This window comes from Cloeon dipterum, chromosome X (assembly GCF_949628265.1).
Source record: "Cloeon dipterum chromosome X, ieCloDipt1.1, whole genome shotgun sequence".
Classification (NCBI taxonomy): domain Eukaryota; kingdom Metazoa; phylum Arthropoda; class Insecta; order Ephemeroptera; family Baetidae; genus Cloeon; species Cloeon dipterum.
Genome location: NC_088790.1, coordinates 13,144,562 through 13,169,858, shown reverse-complemented (window position 1 = coordinate 13,169,858; position 25,297 = coordinate 13,144,562). Strand labels below are relative to the sequence as shown.

At 40.5% G+C, this 25,297-nt stretch overlaps 1 protein-coding gene across 2 annotated transcripts in view; it reads right to left on the bottom strand.

Moving 5' to 3' along the window:
- Positions 1-25,297, bottom strand: part of cpx (complexin) — a 102,427-nt gene that overhangs the window by 48,782 nt on the left and 28,348 nt on the right. For both annotated transcript variants that reach the window (XM_065495457.1, XM_065495459.1), the window contains one exon: positions 20,402-20,503. In XM_065495457.1, the coding sequence (XP_065351529.1) occupies positions 20,402-20,456 (55 nt within the window). In that variant the 5' untranslated portion in view covers positions 20,457-20,503. The remainder of the gene's footprint in view (positions 1-20,401; positions 20,504-25,297) is intronic.

Genomic DNA, 25,297 nt, shown 5'->3' with positions numbered 1-25,297 from the left:
AAAAAAATCAAACTGATGGTGATCCTAAGGAAAATACATCTTGGCATCAGACTGCTTGTTTAGCATAAATTCAATTCCACGAATTCTGTTTACTAGACGCAGCATCAGTTCCAATAAAGTTTCCGTCTTTTGCGTCAGGCCCGAAAAAGACACGTAGTCCGCTGTCCACTGGGAATTTATTCAAAGGCAATAACATTACAACGCCGAAATTCCATAAAACGTAAATCCACTGTCTATGTGTATACGCGCGTGGAAAATAATAAAGATTGATAAGCTTTGCATTGCGCTGTCGACACACATGTGCGAAGTGCGAGATTTCAATCCTCGGTGCGAAATAAAAAGGAACGAGCTCGGTATTATCACTCTTTATATGCGACCCTGGATTTGTTTCTCTCACTCTCTTCTCTCTTGCAATTTTACGTCGTCGCGTAAATAAGCGAGTTTAAAACACACATACACACAGGAAGCTTTAGTCCACAATCGATTTATTGCGCGATTGACGTCAGTGAACTCTAGGCCGCGCGACGAGGACTGACAGAATAATTGTGGATTTCTAACTTTGAAATGTAGCATTTTAAATGATTCTGCTATGGCTTCATTGTTTGAAAATTTTCTCTAATAAATTTCCATTACTGCAATCGTTTCGGGCTCACGGCTCATTTTAAATTACAAATTGATGGTCATTGCGTTATCTCTATATTGAGTGGAAAAACTCTGGAGAGGTGGCTTTACCTTTGAAGCGGATTTACACTGAGCAACAATAATTGTTGGTTTTTTAACCATGCCATAAGAGAAGTATTGGCAAAAAAAGGTAATCAACAAGCAGTAACTAAGCAATCATGAATATAGGTCCTAAATCGACATCGTATCCTAGTCTCTACTATCCTTAGGCAATAGCAAGCAGTTGATTGAATTTTCAGATAAAACAATATTGTTCTACAATATGAAAAAAAACATAACAGGATCTTGCTTCAGAAAATTCGAACTTTTCCAAATCCCTCCAGAATGTATACATATATTTTTTGACCACATTTGCATGCCGCAGATTTTGATTCCTCTCTCGTCGAGAGAACCATTCAACGTTGTTCAAACTTTATTTTGAAATTAAACATTATTTCGAGTAGTGAGACTGTGCTAGCCACTTGAAAAGCTTCTCAATTTAACAGCACATTTTACTTTAAATGCACATTAGGAAACTTTAAGCTTTAACTCCATCCTTAAAGATAAGTTTATGCATTGGTAACAAGGATTTTTTCGTCGTTTCGCATTACCAACGCTCATCAGTGTTTTGAATAACATACTCTACAATCCTTTAGTGAGTCAAATTACATTTTACGAGCGAACAAATTTAAGGTTTATTAAGTTTGACGAAACATGGTTTTTATTTACTCATATATTACATAAAGAAGCACAATACATATCTAATTAAATGGAAAATTGGTTTTCATGTTGTAACATGAGATTGAGGAAAAATTTCACTCAATGATTAACTCCCCAAACTTGAAACCCTCCCTTTTTCCAGCCCTCCAGGCTCAAGAGTGAAAAGCTCGGGTTACCCTTCGATTTTGCTGGGAGCTGAGATTTCCAACATGTATTATAATTGAAAACGATTCAAATTCCATCTCCTGCAAGTGTGCATTTCACGTTTCATGACAGGAACGTGTCATCTGGTGACAGCAACGCCGGCAGTAAGATGCAACCGAGAAAATTCCAACACCATCGTCAAATTAGATGCAGGCGGCGGTTGGCGGAGGAAAACGACAAATTCAGATTATCATTCGCACGTCTGTCATCTCGCAGACGTCTTTCAAGCCTCATTTAAATCGTCGTCATCGGGTGGGTGGGTGGACGGGCGGGCGGGCAGCAAGCAGCGGAATTTTTTTACAAATTCAATATCGGTCTGACAGACAGTGGCAAACACAAGGGCTGAAAGGAGGAAGAGCGGCAACGGCGGCGGCAGCTCGCTCGTTCGCAGCGGAATCGAGGCCGCCGGCCCGCTCGTGTATTATTCCCAGCGCCTTTCTGGCGTCGCGCCAAATTCCGTTTTTGTGTGTGAGCAGTGTGCTCCCGATGAGCGAGGGGCGCCTCGTCCCCCAATCGATAATATTTCAGTTAAAACACACACAGGCAGAAGGCGAAAGCCAAACAGCCGCGCTCTGATTTTCTTTCGCCACAGTGTGGAACGTAATCCTCAGCAGGGAGCGATCAAAACGATAATTTTATTTGGGTTGCTGCACTTTGTCCGAATTGTGTGATTATATTGGATCGAAAGGAAGAAGGCCAAGAAGAAATTTTCCGAAAAATAGAGTGGCTACTGATGAGACAGCTTCTAAGTAGTATCAATCGATTATGTGCAAGAATTAATTGCAAATACATTATTTTAGACTGCAATATTTTAACCTTGAAAAATAAACAGCAATTATAAATTGAAAAATAATGTAAAAATCAAATTTACCAGTGCATTAACAAAAGTGTCAGAAATGGGAATAAGTTGATACTAGTGGGGAATACGCAAGCATCGTACCCCCAACACAAAGTTGGATGATTATAAAATCTATAAATTCTCCATTAGGGAATTGAATGGAAAAATTAGTTTGCACACATCCAATCCAGCCAGAGCTGATTTGCAACAGTTTTCGACATAATTAATAACCTGTTTCACCTCTTCAACCAGATTCTGACAGAGGTCTGCCTGACAACATGCTTTGATAAAGCATTTCACTAAGGATTTAATTAAAATAAAGTTATTTTACATATCAAAATCTTTTTCCAGGCAAAATCCAATTCATGTAAATTTCTTGACGTAAATTGAGGGGAGTACGCAATGGCTACAGCACGCAAGGTAAAGCAGCTCCTGCTTTACCTTGCGATTTCAGCGGTTTTTCAACCTAACCAGGTGGTGCGGCGTGTCAACTGTGTCCATGAACGTCTGCTGGTGTGGAAACAGCCGTCGGACGGGATGGATGATGCCGACACTGTCCGAGGGCCGAGTTTTCCGGTCTGGATTTTGCTGCTGCACTTCGGACGCTTTGATTCTAGAGAAAATCGCATGGCACGCAGGCGACACCGGCAATGCAGGTGCGAGTTACCAAGGCTACGTGCAGGTCTAGACATGATTTACCTTCCTGGAATTCGCTCGACCCGCTCACCGTTGCAATTCCTGCTAAGTGCCAAAATAATAACAACAGCTACTATAGTGAAAGTGTTTTGCGGTATGGGAATTTATTTTCTCATCCTCTTGCTCGCAATGGGGGACATCGAACGGAACCCTGGACCGACATCTGAACTGATTGAGACCCTGAGTAAGCTGCTGGACGAGAAACTGAAAGTGACTAACGATGCGATTGGGGATCTGCGCGGCGTGGTTGAAGGATTCGGCGATCAGCTAAATGAAATCAAGACCGAAGTTGAAGAGCTGAGAGCAGAGAAAAATGAACTCGCCAGCCGTGTCGTTCATCTGGAAAAGCGACTGGCCGTGCAGGAATCTGAAAATCGTCGCCGAAATATGGTTATTTTTGGGATCCCGTCTAACGTTACACTGGAACAAGCCCTTGAAGACGTTCTGTTCAAGCACCTGGAACTGGAGAAGCGCCCACAGGAGCAGCTGGTAGAATCTGCATTTCGCACTGGCAGGCCGGACGGTCGTGTTCGTCCCATTGTGGTCCGCTTTTTCAGTCAGGAATACAAAGTTAGAGCGCTGCGGATTGCCTACAAGTTGAAAGGGACGAATGTGGTGATTTCGGACGATCTCACACCGGAAGAGCGAGCAGTAAAACGGGAATTAAACACAGCGAGAAAGTCGGCCCTCCAAGCAAGCGTACAAGTGAAGATGCGCCGCGACCATCTGCTCGTCGCTGGCAAAAAAGTTTATGTCCAGGATACGCGAGTGCTTGGTTGGGTCGAAAAGTACAAACAACCGGGAGTCCTCCACCATGATGATGATGCAGACGAGTGTGAGAGTGCGTCGGCCCCAGCTGCTGACCGACCAGTGACCAAGAGGAAAAAGCGGAACCGTGCAGCAGCGCAGCTCTCTCCTGAAGAGCTGCATGGGCCTCCTGAGCCCCAAGCTGGCCCGTCCCATTCGGGTTTTGCCACTGCGCCCCTCAATCAGCCAGAACAAAGCCAGACAAAGGCGGTGGGCAATCCTCGGAGGGGCAGGTCGGCGCGGAGCATCGAGAGGCTGAAGACCACCGAGGCGGCGAACAGCAGCGGCCAGTCGGACGGGGAATAAAGAAGCCTGAGCTCTTTGTCAAAGGTGAATCAATTCATTTTCAGTGTGATAAACAGTTTTTGCCTACCGATTTTATCAAAATCATTTGTTTGAACGCACAATCTATTGCAAATATTAATCACATGAGGTTGCTCAGACACTTCGTATCTAATAATTGCGTAGACATAATCGGAATCTCGGAAACATGGCTAAAAGAAAAGCATGATATCGACCAACAATTTAAAATTGAGGGTTACAAGTTAGTGCGGCATGACCGGCCTAAAACACGTGGCGGCGGCGTTGCTTTTTATGTTAAAGAGGGTATTAATTTTAAAATCGTGCTGCAGTCAGAGTGTACACTTTCTAGTTCAGCTGAATTCATTTTTCTTGAAATTAAGACAGAATCCAAAAGTTTACTGACAGCCATAGTTTACCGTCGCCCTATGAGATGCGTTAATTTTGACGCTTTTTTTCAGACGTTGCACAGCCTATTTCCACTTTTTGATAATTGCGTAATAATGGGTGATTTCAATGTTAACTTCGCGGAGCAGTCTGGACAACTCGATGGCCTATTAAATAATTTTAGTGATTTCGCATTGAATCGTTTGCCAATTAATGATACTCATGTAGCTTTTAATTCGACTACCACAATAGATGCAATTTTTCTCTCGTCTAATTTGTCATGCGCCGCTTTTGGGAAGTTAGCTAATCCACTCTCTCACCATAGTGCTCTCTTTGCGATTTTAAACGCCAAGATTGTTTTGAAAGATCAAGTTGTGAGATCCATTCGCGAGTTTCACAAAATTGATCTTGAAAAACTTCAGCAGAGATCGCATGAGATCGAGTGGCATGAGGGAATGGACGTGGCTTCTCTTGATCAGCGCGTCTCAAATTTTTCAAAAAAACTAATTTCTCTTTTTGATGAAGTCGCGCCCACAAAGAAAATCGTAAAATCGGTAAAATTTAAACCCAAATTAAAAAGAGACATTGATGAGCTTGCGAGAGAGCGGGACAAAGCGCGCAAGGTAGCCGAGAAGAACAAGTGTCTCGAGTCATTTAATAAGTATAAATCACTCCGCAATAAGGTTAAACAAAAAACGCTTAATTTCAAAAAGTCAATAATTTTCCAGTCCTTAAATGAGGTTGCTTCAACTAAGCACATGTGGGGCAAATTGCGTGAGCTAGGGCTGATGAGAGGAAAGACGGGAGGTGCGGATTTTCCTATTCCAGTGGATGAGCTGGTTGTTGGGCTCACGGTGCGGCGGCGGGCGGAAGTTTTGAGTCGTATTGACTTGGACTTTCGCCTGCCTCATGCAATCGTGGGCGGTGAGAAATTATATTTTAGTCATGTCATTCCACTGGAGGTAAAATACGCACTTCGCGGAATAGTCTCCTCTGCTGAAGGAGTGGACGCAATTTGTACCAAAATGCTTAAATTGACAGCTGACTCAATTTTGCCATCGTTAACAAATATTGTAAATGCCTCTTTACAAACAGGTCACTTCCCGTCCGAGTGGAAAAAAGCTATTTTAATGCCTCTACCTAAAGTTAGACACGCGGTTGCTTGTAATGATTTTCGGCCTATTAGCGTCCTGTGCACTGCGTCTAAAGTGCTTGAAAAAATCGTCCACGACCAGCTGATTACGTACTTAAATATACATAACGTGATAGACGAGTTCCAGTCCGGCTTCCGCAGGCAGCATAGCACGACCACAGCGCTTTTGAAAATCTCTGAGGACTTGCGGATTTCTAATTTCCGTGGTGAGGTAACCCTTATGGTTTTCCTTGATTTTTCAAAGGCGTTTGATTTGGTCGATCACGCTCTGCTGCTCAGGAAGCTGACGCAGCTAAATTTTTCTGATTCAGTTTTAAATTTTTTTAAAAACTTTCTAAGTGAGAGAGAACACGCGATTCGTGACAAGGACGGAAAATTCTCAAGGTGGGTCCGCATCGAGGCCGGAGTTCCTCAGGGGTCGGTGCTCGGTCCGCTTTTGTTTTCCGTCTATACCCACGACGTAGTGTATCTCTTTCAAAATCGGTGTAAGTACCATATGTACGCAGATGATATTCAATTGTATATTAATTGCAAGCCTGAGGAGTTGGAGCACGCTATTGCGGTTATGAACAATATTTTGTGCGACGTGGTCGCCTGGTCGGAAAAGCACGGTTTAAAGCTCAATCCGCGCAAGACGCAGGTGCTAGTTGTTGGCTCTGAGAGATCGCACTCAAAGCTAAACTTGGCGCAGTTAAGTAAAGTTAAAATGAACGACACTGAAATTCAATTCAGTGATGAAGTGGAAACTGGCTGTGTTGAATTTGACTATAGTGACAAAGTAAAAAATTTAGGAGTTGTTTTTGACAAGCATCTGAAGTGGGTGGGTCAAATTTCTAAAATATTTCAAAAAGTTTATGGTTCACTTAAAAATGTAGAAAAATTTCGAAATGTCACGCCAGAAAAAATAAGAATTAAACTAGTAAAAACTCTAATGCTACCCCATTTTGATTATGGTGATATCGTGTTCTGTAACCTTAGCGCGGAGCAACTGAATAAGCTGCAAGTTTTACAGAACAACCTCATGAGGTATATATTTGACGTCAAACGCGGGCAAAACTTGTCATCTTTGTATAAAAAGTGTCGTATCTTAAAGATTACAGACAGACGTCAATTGCATGTATTAACACAAACACATAAGATTTTGTACAATAATTGCCCTGAATATTTAAAATGTTATGTTACCCCCATGCGCGATGTTGACTTGATAGGCAGGTCCAGAGCTCATCGATTGAGGCTTCTGGCTCCGCGTGTAAATGTTACTGTGCCTGAACAGTGCTTCCAAGTGCAGTGCTATCGTCATTGGAATAGTCTTTCACCAAATTTGTGTATGAACGAGAATTCAAGTGCATTTAAGAAGAAAATTGAAGAAGCAATATTCTCAAGCTACCATTAATTATTACTTCCTTCCAAATGTTGTTCCTACATAATTGTATCATTACTTTATGGATGTGTGCTGATTTGGGGCAGAGTTGCCCTGTCAGCCCATAATAAACTTAAATTTTGAAACTAAAGGAAATATATTCTGTTCTAGTTGAAGGCGAGTGGGGGTCCAAAATTCAGAAAAAGAACCTTTCCCCATATTTTTTATTTAATAGTATACCGCCGACACGACCCATGCTGAAAAAAATACTCGGATTTGGTCTAATTTGGCAGCGTTTGATGGAATCAATGAAAGTGATGGGAAATGACTCCTATCCGCTCTCGCATCGAACGGAATAAATTTGTCCGTATTGAATTTCGAACCGCAACTGAAGCATTCAAAGCTATTTGCAATGTCAATGCTGACAATGCTCAACAATGGCTCACGTTCCAGCGGAATATCAGTTGCGGTGAAATGTTTATATGCGTATACACTACTTATGCATATACACGTTCATACAAGCAGTCAAGTCAAAATCTGATACGGAACTGGCAACATCTGTACGCATCCTTGCTGCTCCTATTTCTATTCAAAGCATGAGGTATAATTCTGTTGGGGGAAATAGGTAATTTATTTGCATTGAATTTTCGTCGAATCCAGAATGACTTTTCGTAATTAAAATTAATTGCAATTTGGGGAATTTTCATTTTTTGACTGGCAAATGAAAATTAAATGTCATTGTAATATTTTTTTATCAATTTAACAAGTTTCTACGTATCGTGCAGTAGTGTGGCCTATTTCATGAGTTTAACAACGGTTGGTTCCATAACACCGAAATTCATTTATTAATTAATTCTAAACTTTTGTTTAAATCTATTTTGCTGTGAAAAGGAGTAAAAATGGAAGCTAAAGTTTTAATTCGAAAGCTCTAAACCAAGATAAATTGAACAAAGTTAAACTTAATGAACCACAGAAACATTGTTTTAATCCCTGGAAAATGAGTTTTTACTGCTACACCTTAATTATTACACATTACATATTTGCAAGCTTTGTGGCTCCGTTATTATTCAATTTACACGTCCCAACAAAAGTCTATCCAAATACATATTCAAAACAAAAATCGTGTGGTCGACGAGCGTGTTGAATTTTTCTCCAATCCCACAGCACGGACTGCTAGCATTAAGTGCGTGGAAACCAGCGGCTGCGGCTTTGCCTGCAATTAACTCGAATTTAATTGCTCGTCCCACGCAGTGCGGTCTTCTCCCTGCGAAGCCCGCCCGACTACATCCCTACACGATTGGCTGGATGAAACTTGTTCTGGCACATGTAAAAGGTTTGCCCCGTAAGATCAGTTTCACCTGACCGGCCTGTGCGTGGAAAGAGCCTCTTTCGGGATTTCGAGGCAAGTAGGAGCTGCACTTTGGACTTGTTTTTGCTCGCGTAGGGCCGCGAGGGTTGCGTTTCTTGTCTCGAGCGTTTAAGCCGGGACGCCGACTGACGTCAAGGAGCGCCGCCAACTTGCTGTCCCAGTCAGCGCTTTTGGCTCGCTGGAGATTTTTTGCTCCACTCCGCCGAATGGGGGTGCGTGACTAAAATTTCCAACAATGCATGCGGACCGAGGTTTTTATGCTGCGAAAATTTCTCTAGCGAGTAGTTGGTTATTTGTTGGAGAGGAATCGAGAATTTCTTCGCTAACACTTTATTCAAATATCGAGAACGATTCTGTGAAGGAAATGTGTTCTTCAAAAAGGACACTTTCCATGCACACAAGCCCAGACTGCTGGTGCTGTGTTTCGTCTTTTGAAAAGCAAGTTGCTAAACTCCGTCTGCGCTGCTTGCTTCTTGTACGAAGCGGGAGAGGAACAATGCGTGCGTCTTTATTATACTCAGCTCGTAGCAAAGACAAAAAACCCGCCCGCGGGAATAATCCCGAAACGCAGTTCTGAGTAAAAAAACGGCAGTAAAGTTTTAACTTTTCAAGTGGCGCCGTGCAATATCAATTACGAGTATGCGCGAGAACTAAAGAGCACCCTTAGTCCGCATGTCGCTCGTTTGGCAAAAAAGAGTGAAGCCGGCCTAATGACGTCACGAGTCATTAATATTCGTCAAAGACGGGCAGTGGCGCTCTTTTTTTATCGTGTGGCCGCAACCGAGAGGGAGAGCAGGGGCTGAGGTGATGCGGATCTGCTGCAACTCGACTCGAGTAAAGAGAAAAATCGAAGCTGCGTGCTAAACTCAGCTGCGGCGAGATTACCTCGTGACAGGCAATTGTGAGAGGCGAATAAATATTTTGCCTGCGATTTGGCGGTCGTTTTTCGCCCCATCACTGCAAAAAGGCAGCCAGCGGTTATTTATCGGCGAAGAGGCTGCCTACTCACGAATTGTAAAGAGTGCCACGCCACCCTGACTGAGAGGGTGAGATTTGCAAATCCAAGGCCTTCTTGACAGCAGGCCGTAGTCGTTGAAGTAGAGAGGTGCATTAACTCAGTGTGCAAGCAACAATGAATGCGAGAAGTTCACGGAACGGAGAGTAACAAGGAAATCAGAATCAACTGAACTGGATATTGGGAAAAATATATTGATGCAAGAGAGTGGTTGCAACGCAAATATCAATTACTTCAATCCTAGAAACTATTGAAATTGTATTCTGGGTATAGTTGATTTCTCATTTTCACATATAGGATTTCAATAACTCTCTGGCAAATATGAATCCCGATAAATGCATCTAAATGACATGGGATATAGAAAAGCTAGCACCAAGTGTTCATTTTTCCAGAAATCCAAACATTATTAATCAATTCCTCTGACAATGAGCAGTTGTAGTTCTTTATTTATGATAAGCTCGCAGTTCATATTTCATATTATACATTTGAATTCATCCTTTGTAGTGCAGAAATTGCACATCGCTCAACAAACACCCTACAATTTCACTGTCGAAATGATCGTTGTCATTTTCTTGCAACAAGAAAATTTGTGTTTGTGCTATTCGCTACACTTACGCTATAAAGACGATACAGAACATTTTTGAAAAGAAAACGTTCAAGTTATTTTCACTATACAACATGTCCCACATCAAGAATGCAAGATTTCTGATTTGAATCTTGTGTCTTCTAATTTTAATATAATTCTTTAAAGAACAAATAAACAAGATTCATACCTATAAAATACATAAATTTTTAATTTGGAATCATGAAAATTTTTCGATTTTATTTTTGTCAATCGTTTCGTATTACATTTTAGCAAATAACAAATTTCGGTTTGAAGATTCTGTCTAAAAGGGCCCGTAAGCTTGAGAGAGTCTCGATAGGCCCCCTTCATTGGTTTTCGATAGATCGGTCGTGCGCAAATGAGCCAATTCGTCACTTTGTCCGTCGGAATGACTTTGGCCTGATCTCACTCTGCTGCACGAGTTATTTGCCTCGGAATGATGGATCATAATTATGTTTTTGCCGGGTGCGAAATTTACCGGATTTTGCCACAACGGTCAGCGGGCCCAGTCTATCACATAGAGAGTACGCAAGCATTATTTGCTAGAGGCAAAATGTAAACACCAAAATCTGGCCACTGCGGCCGGCCGTGCAGATCAAACGCGTTATTTTGGTGTGTGGCTGAGTGTTTGCACACAAAATCGATGCAGCGAATTTTGTCACCGTGCACCAAAAATTTATTTTTGTTTAGTTAGTGTATATCTGTGCTGTTTCCACTCCAGCGACTGTGGAGAAGTGTCAAAGCGGGGGATAATTTAGTGGAATTAGAGATAAAAGCTATATTTTCAAACAAAAAATACCATATATTTGTAAAAAATCTATTTTCGTGATCATTTTACAAAAAATTCCGAAAATTCCAGCTTTGTATTTGTTTTGGACTCAGACCCAAATCGACAGAAGTGCTTTCAAAGCTCTGTTGATGCGATGCCTGTTTAATGAGGTTTTACGGGCCATGTTTTCATTAGGCATTTTAAAAGCTTTTCTCCTTGCTGCAGGGGAGCATATTAACGGAAGCGAAAGTTTGGCAATAAATTATCAGCAGCGGCAATGTTTGCAGAACTTCTTGCGAGGATTTTTCGGGGGGATCAACTCATTAAAAAATAAAGGAGTTTGAGTTCTCTGACAATCAGCCTGGGAATGATGGATTTTTCGCATTTAAAAATCTCCACTTTTATTGTTCATGCATTGGACGTTGTTAAGGCCGACGGAAATATGCTTTATTTGCATTACAAATCTCTGCAGCACGAAACTCGTAAAAATAATTATTGTCGTGTCGCAAAAGCTATTCAGACCGCTCCTGTAAGTCCGAGTTATGGCCCTCTCACAATTAGGAATGAAAAAGGAAAGCCGTCTTTATGAGCGCAGGCAGGAGGCGAGCGAATATCTTGGGCAAACAATTATTGTTTACATCCTCCACTCTCGCGCCACTCTGTCTGTGAGGAAGGAAATTCATCCGCCACCACAGAACAACGAGAGAGAAAGATGTCTGGCGTTTTTCAACGTCACATTATTTATCTCCGTGGCAAAGTTTGTGAAAAATGAGTATTGTTTAATCCAGTGGCAGGAGATGTTTACAGCCATTCAAAAGAGTCGGCAGCAAGTTAATTAGAGCTGAAAAAATCAATGCTGTGTCGCAGTCGGTTTTGTATATTGTCCACAATTGATACGATTCCGCTCCACTGGACACGAAAATATTCACTGAGTCTCGCACGTGTCAGTTGGCAGGCAGAAATAACAACCTTCCGCCGCCGACTTTGACATTTTTTCGATCTGGCTGACCTGTTTCTCGCAGCAGCCATTTTTATTTAAAATAAACACTTAATAATTAACGCAGAGAGTTGCTGATTTATCCATTTGAATGGGTTTGCGCCTCATTGATTGCTTGATGTTCACAATTCGAGTTGCGAGTTTAAGTTTGTTTTTGCTCCTTAGGCTAGTTGATTGTAGTTTGTTTTATGAAATATTTATGTTATTAGTTCGCGACTTTATCGGGACACGGAGTTTTCGCGAGTGGTTCGCTACAGGAGGTTGCCCATCACAAATGAAGTGAATCAATAAAAAAATCCAAAATACTTTCAATGTTCCCAAAGAGTTATTGTTTCCAAAAATTCAGTTTGTAGGGTTCTCTGTAGGAAAATTAAATGCGCAGCCCTACTCTCGACCAATAATTAATTAAGCAAGGTTGCGTGTATTATACCACGATCCGAAAGTTTCTAACACATCACATTTCAATTAAACTAACTATCTATTGAGTCGCACAAAAGCCTTTTGCGCGGCACGGGAAAGTTTGTTTCCATCCGTTGGGACGGTAAATGTGAAAATGACGTGCGGTAATTGTGCAGGGTCGAAGTCACTCGGCAAATTAATCGAGCCAGGGGTAAAGCGCCTCGATTGAGCCGCTGCGTTCGGCCAAAACAAATATTATTATGCGCATGTCACTTCCAGGTAGGCTCTCAATTCATCATCGGCCGGCCGGGGTACACGCTCGTAATTATTTGCGTGTGTTTATGCGTCCCGGAATAATAATCCAACATTGGAGTGGGTTCGGTCGCACAAAAAACAAAACCGCGAGTTCGTGAAACTAATTAATTAAACGACCGCACTGAGAAACAAACAAACGTGCGAACGCAGAGTGTGACAGGCGATCATAATTATTGGACCATCTCACGCCTCTGTGAGTTGGCAAAACGGCTTGATCGATAATCCGACCGTAATTGTACGAGCACGGAGCGGCGAGAACGGCGGCCCCGGGGCGTTGAATTAGTAATGGATACGTAGATTTGCACCGTCGGGCCGGGAATAATCCCGTCTCGCACGTTAGCCGGCACGCTGCAGTTAAGAAGTTTGGCTCGCCGTCGTGAGCCTATCCGCCCTGTTCGCCTCCGGCCACCTTAAAAACAGCGCGTTAATTTTGATGTCCCTTTTTTCCAGCCGCAGCCTCATTAAGCCGCACGTAATCGAAATTTAAGGCGGCTGTTAGCGCCTGCGAAACGACACACGCTGGGAATGAGGATTTATGCCGGCCCAAGTGAAAAATATGCACAGCAATTTGTCCAGCAGCAGGTGGAAACGCTAACTGGACATGAAAATTGCAGGCAGCCTCATTCGAATAGCAAGTTTTGCAAGTTTGCTGCTTGCCTTAGTCCTCGTGAATAAATCCAGGAATTTCAGAAGGCGAAATAATGCAAAATTAAACATTCTTCGGACGGAGAATCTGATTTTGTTCCACAGCTTTCAGTGAGGAAGCCTATTCTTAAGAAATTGCTGAAAAGCTGAGAGAACGATCTTTAATAATTGTAAAATGATTGTTTTCAATTTATTTACGAACGAATTTGAGTTTATCAACAAGCGGTAAGAAGGAAGTTTCTAAAAAGCTTTGGGCCGCACTTAGAAAACAAAAAGAGGTGGCAGCCGCTGAAATGTGGAGTGGGGTAAATATCGATTTTTAATTTCAAAGGATAAATTTTCAGTATCGCCTAAAGTGGAAAATATTTTCGTTGTAAATTTGTTGTAACGTACATCACTTGATCACCCCATCAACATAATACTGAAATTAAAAGCTCATGTAGATAGAATAAAGCTGGTGTACAGGTTCATATCAGCTAACATTAAAAATAAAAATTTGAACCGAAAAGACGATCGACATGGCTGGAAATTCAGCAAACGAAAATTTGCGAGGCGATTCGGTCTCTTCTCTCGAATTTTTTGAATGTCTGCGAAGCATTTTGTCGCGTCAATTAATCATTTGTGACCAGAAATACAATGTTATAATTTTTATATCGAGTCACAATTGTTTGAGTGCTCTGTATTGATTGCATAAGTTTAAAGCATATACGAAAATGTATCACAGAAATTCACAAAAAATCATATATAATTTAAATGATCAAATACAGATGTCCCAGCCAGAGATAAATGCTCTCGATCTTATCACCGAAATCCAGTTTCGCAGCGCGTAAATGACGCCCACGGGCAACATGAGGTCGCAATCCAATTTAAAAAGTGCGGCTGTGTAATTCTGAAATGTCACGTTTCCTCTTTTCAGCTCATATTTCATTCATGCACAGCTAATCCATAACGCAGTGAAAATGTAACGGGAGCTTAGCAAATTGCGCAATTTTTCCGCCAAGGTTGTTTCACCCGTGTAGAAACATCCAAATAAAGCACAATACGAAATTCACGAGAGCAGCGGCAAACGAATGCTTGGCAAACCAAAAGGCAGCTCTCGTGTTTCCCGAACGCGCACATCCTTCCCGACCAAACAGACAGAGTGAGAAAAAAAAGGATGAAAACGCGCTCCAACTCTGAGCCAGGAAACGCTGAATGGTGTGCGTTTATAAATAAATTCATGGAAAGTTTGGCTCGAGTTCTAGCACGTTTTATAATATTTTAATTAAATTCCTAACTTCAGAAGGCGTAAAAATGCGCTCGGTGCGGAACGACAGAAAACTGCTCTCGATCCGGCTGGCAACCAACTTTTCCTCCATTTCACCCGCCAAAGAGATGAGCATTCGTCCAACTAAGGGCGCTTCAGCTGCGGGGAAAAAGTTTTGCACGTAGATCCTGCTTTGTCTCGCACGCACTGCATTTTTGTCTTTGTTCTCACTGATCGTGATCAAAAGCCAACGTTGATTTGGCTATTTCTCGCCTTTTTAAACATTTCCACGCCGTACCATGCCATCGGTTTCCTTCTAGTATTTTGATGAAATGAAATCTTTTAAGACCGCGTTTAATACATTAAAGGACCCCTGACTGAGATGAACGTTTTTCAGCACTTTGAAGTTTGAAAACGCTTGTTAGCATCCAATTCAGCATTCAACCACCTATAATTATTTTCCAACAAGTAGTTTTTACTTAACAATTTATCCCAACAGTTTGTTTTAATTACAATAAGGCAAAAAAATCCCAGAGAGGGGGCCTGAAAGACACTAAAATACAATAAAAAAACAAATTTATTCAAAGAGATAAATTGTCTGCTTCATTTAATTTTTGATTGAGCCTTTTTTAATCACAAGTTCTACAATCTTGGTAGTACATAATTTGAAGTTCTAGAAAAATACTAATAATTGGTTCTATTACAGGAATAAGCTCGATCAGTCTAGTAATTACATTAGTGCGTTCGTTCAGTGCTAAAATTATCAGGTTAAAATATACCTGGATTTAGTAATTAATTCCACAGACATGGAAAACTGTTTAACTTGAATCCGATTCAAAACTGTGTATAATATAAAATTTGCCACAAACGTTACAAAAATTATTGGAAAATATTATATTTGGTGCTCTGAAATAGAATGACCAAAACCAAACACGATGTGATTCAAATCATATGATACAGACAGAGAATTCTGTAATGTACTGAAGTTATGGTGTGGAGCTCATTTACTTTCCATCTCCTTCACTTGGCAATCACTCTACGGAAGTCAACAGGCGCGTGCTCTTTAAACAATTACCCGTCTCTTCCCATGTGGTGTGAATTTCCGGGCCATACTAACACACGCAGGCTAATTCACAGGGCGGCTTGTGTTTGTTCTGCGGCGCGCGGCTGGAAAAAGTGTCGTGTGCCCGTGTAATTATTCTCATAAAAAGAGCAGCTGGCACGTTCGCACGGTGCGCGAAAAAGAGTGAGTGAGTGAGAGAGCGAGGGCAGCTCATGCGATGGTCATTCGTATTTACTTTTGACCCTTTGGGATTCGTACGCAGGCTGCCCACATGCACGTTGGGAAAGAAGCAACACGTCTCTCTTTCAAGTGACTTTATTCTCCGTGGTTGAGTGGATTTTCGGCCAGTCCTACTGCCAATTGAGCAGTCAAAAAGAAAAAAATGAACTTCACGTCTCTGCTCTGCATGTGTATCTTAACCTGCTAAATGGCAAACATTAAAGACATTTCTCGCACGCCATCGTACTGGATAGTAGTTTAAGGAATATGAAGTGAATTCTGAATCACCAACGGTTAAAAAGGATTTATTGCACTCATTGCTGAGCACAATTAACAAGAGCAAAATAGTCACATCATTTGAAATCCCGTCAATCCCCCTTCCTGCGACAAAAAAATAACACGCCCCAAAATGTTCTACTTATCACAACTCGAAAAAGTCAACGTGTAGCTCAATGAAGGAGATATACTGCCATTGCTATCAGAGCCATTGTGTTTTATTTTTTATAAGTGAAATTTAACTCCTCTCTAACTTTTCTGTTAAAATTGCAGAAGTTGAAGTCTTTATTTTTCGCGATAAGGATGGTAAAATTAGACGAATAAGATCAAAGCTGTTTATTAAAATGAAAAATATTTGTTATACCTGCAACTAGAAACGAATCAATGTTTTATTAAAAAAAACTGGGAGACAAACCTGCTATAAATTGAAATTTTATATATCAAAATTTAATCAAATTTTTGACTGCATAATTTTTTATGTAACAATCTATTTGAGGCCAGATTTTCTTCTTAAGACGAATTGCGATGGATATTTTCTGAAATTCCACCAGTTGCCTTTGTACGCAGCAGGAGATAAATTGACTTGATTTATCGCACCATAGAAGCATGCTTTGTGAAAGACACACGCGTGTGCATCCTTACTGAGGCGAGCGGCGAGATCATCATTTATCCGAAATTATGCTTATAACAAGGACAAGAGTCAGCACTCTGCCGAGTCGAACGTGCCTTTCCTCTCGCGCGAGAGGAAAGGGAGACACACACATTGAAAATTCACGTGCAATTACTTGGCCACGGTGCGTGCTCCGGGAAAAGGGAAAGAGAGCGAGTGGAGCAGAGCAGTGGAGTCAGGAAATAATTTTTCCGAGCTGGAAAAGTGGTCTAAGCGGATTATTCGGAATGGAAAGCATTTACGACGGAATTTTTGCTCGGCGAGCAGACACTCTCTGGATTTCGCCCAGCTGATCCAATAGAAATGCTTTCATGCGACCCGCCAAGAATGAGAATTCCTCTTGTATTGCTCCTTTTCCATATTGATGCGTCCCACGAGGGGCAGCAGCAGCGGTGGAGGCGGCGGCGGCGAAAGATGCCGCGAATTCCACGCTCCTCCGTCTCCGGCAACCAATTTAGCAGGCTCATCCCCGCTTTTGCCGCTAAATTATTTCTTAACCCGCACCGCCTGCCATTAATTTTGTGCGCCTGCAAATCGGCCCTTCTTATTTATGGACTCCTGCGTGCAGTGGCGTGCCCAGCAGCACTACTCATTAAATTAGAAAGAGCAAGGCCAGGATTTTCGAGGCGAACGTTTAGAATCGGGTGGCCTTTGCAGAGCAGCAGTTCCAAAGTACTTAATTTTGATGGGCCCTTGTGTTTTATTGTATGGAGTTTGATTTTTTTTCATCTTAAATTAAATTGCAATATTTCTGATGGACTAAAAATATTTTTAAAACACATATCAATTATTGTCGACTTTTCAGTAGTTTTGACCCGAGCAAGATTAAGGAATTTTAACTGGTGTTTTATTGTGAAAAAAATACACGTTTAGAATACGCATACGTAATCAAAATTCAGTATTTCCAAAATTTTAAAATAAAAATGAACACTCTAATTTGATGTTATGCGTACCAGAGATTTGAATGAAACGCAATAAAAAATTGGCTACGCAAAATATTTTGCTTTAATCGGTAGTAACAATCATCTTTGGGAACAAGAAACTCCAGTGAAGATGTATTCAACATGTAATTTTTATAAAGTTTGGGGTTAGGGGGCCAACTGTTGACAAAATGATATTTGAAAAGGATAAAGTTTCTGGTCACGCTACAATAAAATAAAATACTAACAAATAATGATATACACGCATCTCCGCAAAACTTTTCTTTTGAAGATTGAGCCCCAAGAAATCAAAATACAGAAGCAAGAGCCGCCACTGCGATCCAGCGGCACTCTTTTCCTCTTCCCATCTCTCCACCTGCTCGCTCCTCTTTCAACTAATGCGATTTAGCGCAGGCGGACGGGAATTGGATCAAACTGCTGGAATGCTTTTATGGGACGAGCAGGCTCCGAAAACTTTTTATTGGGTTCAATCGGTGGCGAGAATTCGTCTCGTCTCCCCCCGTTTTATTTTGCAGCACGCCGGATTCATCAAAGTGACCTCTTGCCGAGTGATTTCAATTGTTCTCGCAAATTGCTCGCGGCGCCAGACAGGAAATTGTTTCATCAAGAGGCGCGAAAGAGATAATTTTTACATCACAGCACGGACTTTCACCTCGATGGGTAGAATATTGGGCAGCTTTTTGCCGCAGAGTTTCTTCCTGCGTTAATTGGAGCCTTTTTAATCAACAAGAAAGCCTGCAAATCCTTTGTTTCATCGCTCGGTTCGGGTAAAGTAAACAAATTTCCACTTCGCAGCTTCTTCCCCAGGTGATTTTAATATCATAATGGGCTGGATTTCGACTTTGTTGTGATAAAACCCTCGCTCTCCTTTGAGATTCCTGCCAATATTGCCGATTACGTAGTCGGCCTGGCTCGCCTTCATGTTCGGATAAATGTTCTCAGCATCGCGTTAGTCGCGTATATATGGCTTTTCCGAAAAAAGAACTCGAGGATAAAACCGTCGCACATAAACATGAATTTTTATTCGCACTCGGCAGGAAATTTTCCGGCTCGGCAAGAACGCATTTCGATCGCTCGTAAATAGGCAGATAGATGCACGCTGCGGGCAGTAAGAAAATATTCCGGGACAAGCAGATGTGTGTCTTGCCCCAGTTGAGGAATTCTGACATTTGATTCGATCCGCAAGCGTGCCATGTGTTTTTGGGCCGCGGGAGGAAATTCTATCGCAGGAGAATCGCCTCGTCTGTTAGAACAAAATTTATCAAGTTTCTGAGTGTATTATACACAGAAGGAGGAAAAGAGAAAATGCGTTCTTTCGTCACCATACAGGCTGGTCCAAAAACCGTGAGATCGAAAACAATTTTTTTACTAGCTGCTTGACGCCAATCATTTTGTTGAATTAATTTTGTCCTTGCTCATTCTGTATAGCTATTCCTTACAAGTGTTTTGCAGGTTATAATTAACTATTTTAATCTGTGAGAAAAAATTAATTTTTTTTTAAAAAAGTTGTTGCATTTCTTCTGCACCTGTGAAATTTTATGATGGGTCTTTTAATTTAAATTTATTTATTGTTGTTTAATCATTCTCATATTGATGATGGTATAAATATTTTTAACAGATTCCCATAGTGCTTTGCGCGGGTACAAATTTTCAACCCAAACCCGCACCGAACCCGCTTATTTCGTTCCGCACCCAAACCGCACCCTTATCTTTTTTCAAAAATTGAACCCGCACCCGCACCAAACCGCACTACGTCAACCCGCACCCGCAATCCACCATATTGGATTTTGCAAAATCTGGACCCGCACCCGCGAGTTTGGTGCGGGTTTTGCGGGTTCAACCCTCAAACCCGCGACCCGCGCCAAACAGTTGAGAAAACCCCGACTTTCCAATTTTTGCGGGTTTCGCGGGCGTTCAAAGGTTAAAGTCTGGGAATTTTGAGTACTTCATAACTTTGCTCAGGGTGGTCCTAGAACAAAAATTAAAAAAAGCCCGTAAACTCGTCTCAACGAGGCAAACAACTTTTATATTGATCTCAAAGTGGTAGGTCAAAGGTCAAGGTCACAAAAATTAGTTTTTGGAATTTAAACTCAAATTTGAAAATGAATATATAGAATTTTTTTATTTTTTTCAAAGAACACAAAAATTAAGTTAAAAACGTTAAATTTTGGAATGGCGTTTTTCCTCATTTTTTTGATAAAAAATGAAAACTTCGAAAACCTTTGTTTTTCGAGTTAGGTAAAAAGCGACCCCTGTGCTTGCAGCAAAAAAATGACCCCTGTGCTTGCAGCACAGAAATGCAAAAAAATAAATGACCCCTATGCTTATTTCCGATCTGATTTATGACCAAACCCATGCAAAATTTGCTATTTCTAGCCCTTAAAGCCTCAACCAAGAAACACTTCCATCAAATTTGTTCCAAGATCCAGGAATTCAATGGATTCCATAACCTACCAGTGGAAAAAATTAAGATTTCATTGGCGTTTTGGATAGCTCCTTAATTTTAAATTTTAAGGAAAAAATATGTAAAAGTGGTTTTCCAAACTCCAAACTTTTTTACGTTGTTGTCTGGTTTCTTTCCCGCTCTGACTTCCAGTTTTTTTTCGCAAATGACCCCAAGTTCGTAACTTGGCGTCTGATTACGGTCCGTCCTGTACACGGAGACAAATAGCCCTAAAAAAGTGGACCTCCGTCTTCGTCGAAAGTTTCCACCACGCAAAAAAGGGGGAGGATCGAATTTTCGCTTACCTTTGACGGCGTTGAGCTTATTGCCGACCATTTGCTTCGCCACGAACGCAGCCATCCTCGATCTCTGCTCTTCTCACACAGTCAAGTGGAGTTTATGCCCAGCTGCAACGGAAAGAGGCAACCAAAATTAAGATAAATGTGCAAGAAACTTTTTGTGCGAAATTTGTGAGTGAAATGAGCGAATTTCATAAGCTGCTCTCTACAGAGAAATTTAATATCGCCCTTTGTGTGTTATGAACAACTTTTTGCATGAATAAATTAACAAAACGCGAGTCGTCGTCGCCGGTGCTTGCTCGTTAGTGTGTGCCGCGAATTTGCATACACTGTTTCGGGAATGAAAAATGAGGAAATCTCTCGCTGGTGCTCTTGACTAATCTCACCGCTTGCTTATGACATCTTACGAAAGATTTGCATTCGCGCACAAATGCAATTCAGGAAGTAAATTGTGCAACCTGATATGTGGGTCAACGCTGCGGGAAACGAACTCATGCATTGCAAATTTTAGCCTACATAAAAATGGAAACTTTTCAGCATCGTTTGCATTTCATAACCGTGCACTAATTTTATATTTTAAATTCATTGCTGTTGTGGGTCCCAAGATCAAAGTTTGACTAAAATGACGGATAATTAATAAAATGACCATCTAGATAAAAATAACCACGCTTTTTACAATTGATTTCATAACGTGAAAAATAGTAAAATCTTCTATTTTTTTATGGTTTTATTAAGAAAATGTTAACTAATATTCAAAAAAATCTTATGGATACGTGACGTAATCTTTCCAATTTAAATTTAGCATCGTGTGTCCTACATGAGAAGAATAATTTAAACTTATTAAACTGAAAAATTGTAAATCAAAATATTTTTAACTGGCGCATTTATTTTATTTCAAACAATTTTTTCAACAGCTTTCCAGCATTATGAGTTTTTGTTACACATATTTAAAGCAGGGAATTTAATCTACTTAAAATTATGTCTTCACTTTAAAATTGATCATCATCTTCATGAAGGTTTCCAAGGCTCATAATGAGTATACTCCATTCAAAATAGAAATCATTTTTGATTAGTCAATTTTAAAGTTTTTATGTATTTATTTTTAATTTTTTTAACCTTTTCTCAGCCCTTTCCCGTGGACTATGAGTTCACCAGGTCCCAATAACACTGCTAAGCGGACAACATGGGCCAGAGTGATCGCAGAGGAGCTTGGGCCCAATGTGGTCAGACATTTGTCCCTAAAGCCGCTGGAAAGGTACGTAAACCAGCAAGTGACGAGTCGGTACCGGTTCGCCTCCCAGCCCGCTGAGCTGTATGAGCATTTTTTCACCTCTCAGATGCTCGGTAATTTAATATTCCATGGATTTTAGCAAATTTAAAATAAAATATATACTGTCTGGTAAAAACTAGACCATTTTGTTTGGGTTTTTCTGGAAAAAACTTTGTCTCAAGCTTGAATTCAGACTAAATAATTTATGCTGCTCGAAACGCAGACTAATAGTTTTAAATCTGCAAAAAAAGACATGTAGCGCTCGCTGTGAAAATGACTAAATTACTCGTCTCTAGCGGCAAAGTAGGTTTCACGTTGCATGCAGCGGCACACGGCGCAGATCTTACGCAATTCGATAATTCTATTAACTCATGGAAATGAGAAAACTCGAGTTTTCCCGCGCGGGCTTAAGCGGAGCGCGTAATTTACGAGGCTGCTGGGAAACTGCCTCGAGTAGAACAACGCCAAGAACATGCACGCGAAGTATGCACATAAATTAAGATGCAGAGCCAGGGAGGCGTGTGTGTGCATGTTCAAGATAGATAGGGCCAATTGAATCGCAAAAGAAGAAGCCACCACGCGCATAATTTAAGCGAGCGCGGGGGTCGGTTCTTTAAAAATTATAAGCAATAAAAAGAAAAAGGTCCCAGATGGAAAGGCAGCAGCTGCAGTGCGCTCGTCATCCTTCTTCAAATCGCAGCTGTGTTTCAACTCGTAGATTGATTAAATAGAATTTTCGCCGCTTGATGAAGATGAAATTTATTGCAGGCGAATCCAATCTGTCTGGCTGCGTGCGCGAGTTAATTTGCGAAAGGGCTGCGAACCGACTCGCGCGCGCGGCGGGAGGCGAGAGCAAGTTAGACAACCTGCTCCCCGTATCCATCATGCCGGTTGCATAGCATACCCTCCGCATTTCGGGAGAGGGTGCTCGCTCGCATAGGGTGTACAGGCTGGATTTGCAAACAGTTTCATTTGTCGGATTATTGCTCGTGTGGATGTATGTGAATTGGGAGAAGATGAAGCTACCAAGAGGGAAATTCACCCTACCTCTAACAATGATGGAAATCGGGTTCGATAGCACTATTATCTCGAATTATTGATGGTCGAAAATTCTTTGTGCCCATTTGAAAACTAGTATGATATCACTGTCTTTTTGCTGAAAAATATAAAGTTCCTCTTCTAAGGAGTCCACCATGTTCTAAACGGAACGCCATATTATATTCTAGTTTATTTTAAAATTTATCGTTAGTACAATTCCTAATTTATAAATGGGCAGTTGCTTGAAAAGTTGCATGGGATACGTTAGCCACAAGCATAAAAAAGTTGGAGTTTGACGATACTAAAGTTAAATGTAGTAAAAGCGAAAACGTTCAATGTTCACAGCACTATACATACAAGGAGTGGAAAACAAATTGGCAAAAATAAATATCAATTTTTATCATATTCATGTTAAGTACCGGTCGGATATTTTGTAATAATAGGTTATTTTTAGAAAAATGATTATCTGGGGGCTAACCAGAAAATTTCGAATTCTTAAATTTCTTACATATGTATTTCTCAAAATTTCCTGGAACCACTCTCCGTTCCATTTATAAAAATTCCTGCGTATCCCATCCTCTTCTATAAGGCCACTTTTTACACGAGTAACGATTTAACCGCAAAGAACACAGAAAAATATAAAATTTGACAATATTATCTCAGATAAATAAATGTTTGAAGTCACCTTTTGAACGGTATAAGTGAAAATTATAAAAGCTAACATTTATTTGCCTGGTGAGGAAAATCCGTGATGAAAAGTCACCGAATATTTATTTCGATAGTTGGAATCAAATTATTTACTATACTCATTCAGAAAACAATCTAAATATTCGACTTTTCACATTCTCATTTATTTTTAGTGAACGTAAAATATCCCAACTCTTTGAAAAAAAACAATATCTTCACAAATCACTTTGTAAAAGTAAAAAAAATAAACACTGAAGTATGATTTTATAGAGGTTCTCTTCTTACAGAAGCAAAGCTTTTGAGAAGAAAGTATGATATTCCAATATCAATTTACTTTTAAACAGCAAATTGCACTGGGATGAATAGGAAACTGAGTACATTGTTAAACATGCATCATTTTCAATTTGTGCGTCGTAGAAAACGCATGGAACTTCATCAAAATGAGATGTATTTCTACACGCGAGCTACGCGAGAAGTACACGAGCTGCAGAGTGAGGTTACATAACAATTTACTCAGCACACGAAGAGACTCTTTCCTTTCCATCTCGCGAGCGTAATAACTGAGCAAACACACGGATCGGCGTTTGCACAATATGCTGAGTAATAACAATAGAAATAGCGGAGCCACCGTTGAGCTGCTAGCTGCTTTCGGCTGGCTTGTTCCCTTCGTGGAACAAGAAAGTTCATAATTTATGGATGAGACTACATCAAAGTGAGATGATGGAATTCCCGACGTGTAGCAATATTCAAGAAGGCGAAGAACGCTGCTTTTAAATTACTTTCAATCTCTCCGGCACGACGTGAATGATTATTTTGTGAATGATATTGCGTTCCACTTTATGTCTTTAGTGTCTGCAGGGGAAAGTAATTGATTTTTTTTATTGAAAAGTAGAAAAGAAATGTTCCAAACCCTCTCTATCCGGGTAAAATTTTATCTGTCAACTATTCAGCAAGATAATTTTGTCATATTTTAGGGAAAAAACTTAATAATTTAAACGATTTTAAAAAAATATCAATTTCTTCCAAATGTAGTCACAAACCAGAAAAAACTTCTTATTAATTACAAATTTGATTTTTACTTTTATAAACTTTCTTTAAAATTTTTTAATACTGTTACTAAATAGAAATTATTGTTTAAAAGTATATGAAATTGGATCTGCTGTGCTATTTACAATTAGTCTAAAAATCAGTGTGATCTTCGAGCAACTTGACCCAGTCTGAAAGTCAAGATTGCGAGTGCCGGGATTTTCTAGCTGATCTGGCAAGCGTGTTTTAATTGATTTTCCTACAAAACCCGATTTCCTTTCGTGTGCTATTTTATTAGTGATTTAAATTGTAATTGGGTGAATTAGTAAATTTGTATAATATCATAAAATAAATAATGTTAATAAATGAACTTTCCACGCTCCAAGGAAACAATTTTGTCAACAAAATCAATTTGGATTATACTGCAAAAAAATATGTTATGGCTGAAAAATTGTTTTGTGTGTAATATATCAACAGTCGAACGGTTTCATTTTTCTAATGGAGAACAAATAAACACAGATAATGGAGGGGACCAAATAGAGACACGCATATAATTTTTGTAGGGACAAAAAATAACTGAACAGGCCTATGTACAAACAAGCCGCTGCAGATGCCAGATAAATGTTTTGTTCTCCAGCAACGTTGGAAATTCAGTTGTTTATATAAACAAACATGCAAATTCGCCCGGCACATCAAAAGCCGGATCCAATTTTCGGTAATGAACGTTGGCCCAGCTACACACATGTGTAATCCCGCCTTAGGCTGGCAGATTGGGTAACAATCAATTCGTCCGCCGCAACCACACCACAAACCCCTAGAAAATTGCGTTTTAACCGAAAGCAAAGCGAGTTTCGTTTTGCGAAGCAAGCGCCCCGCAATTA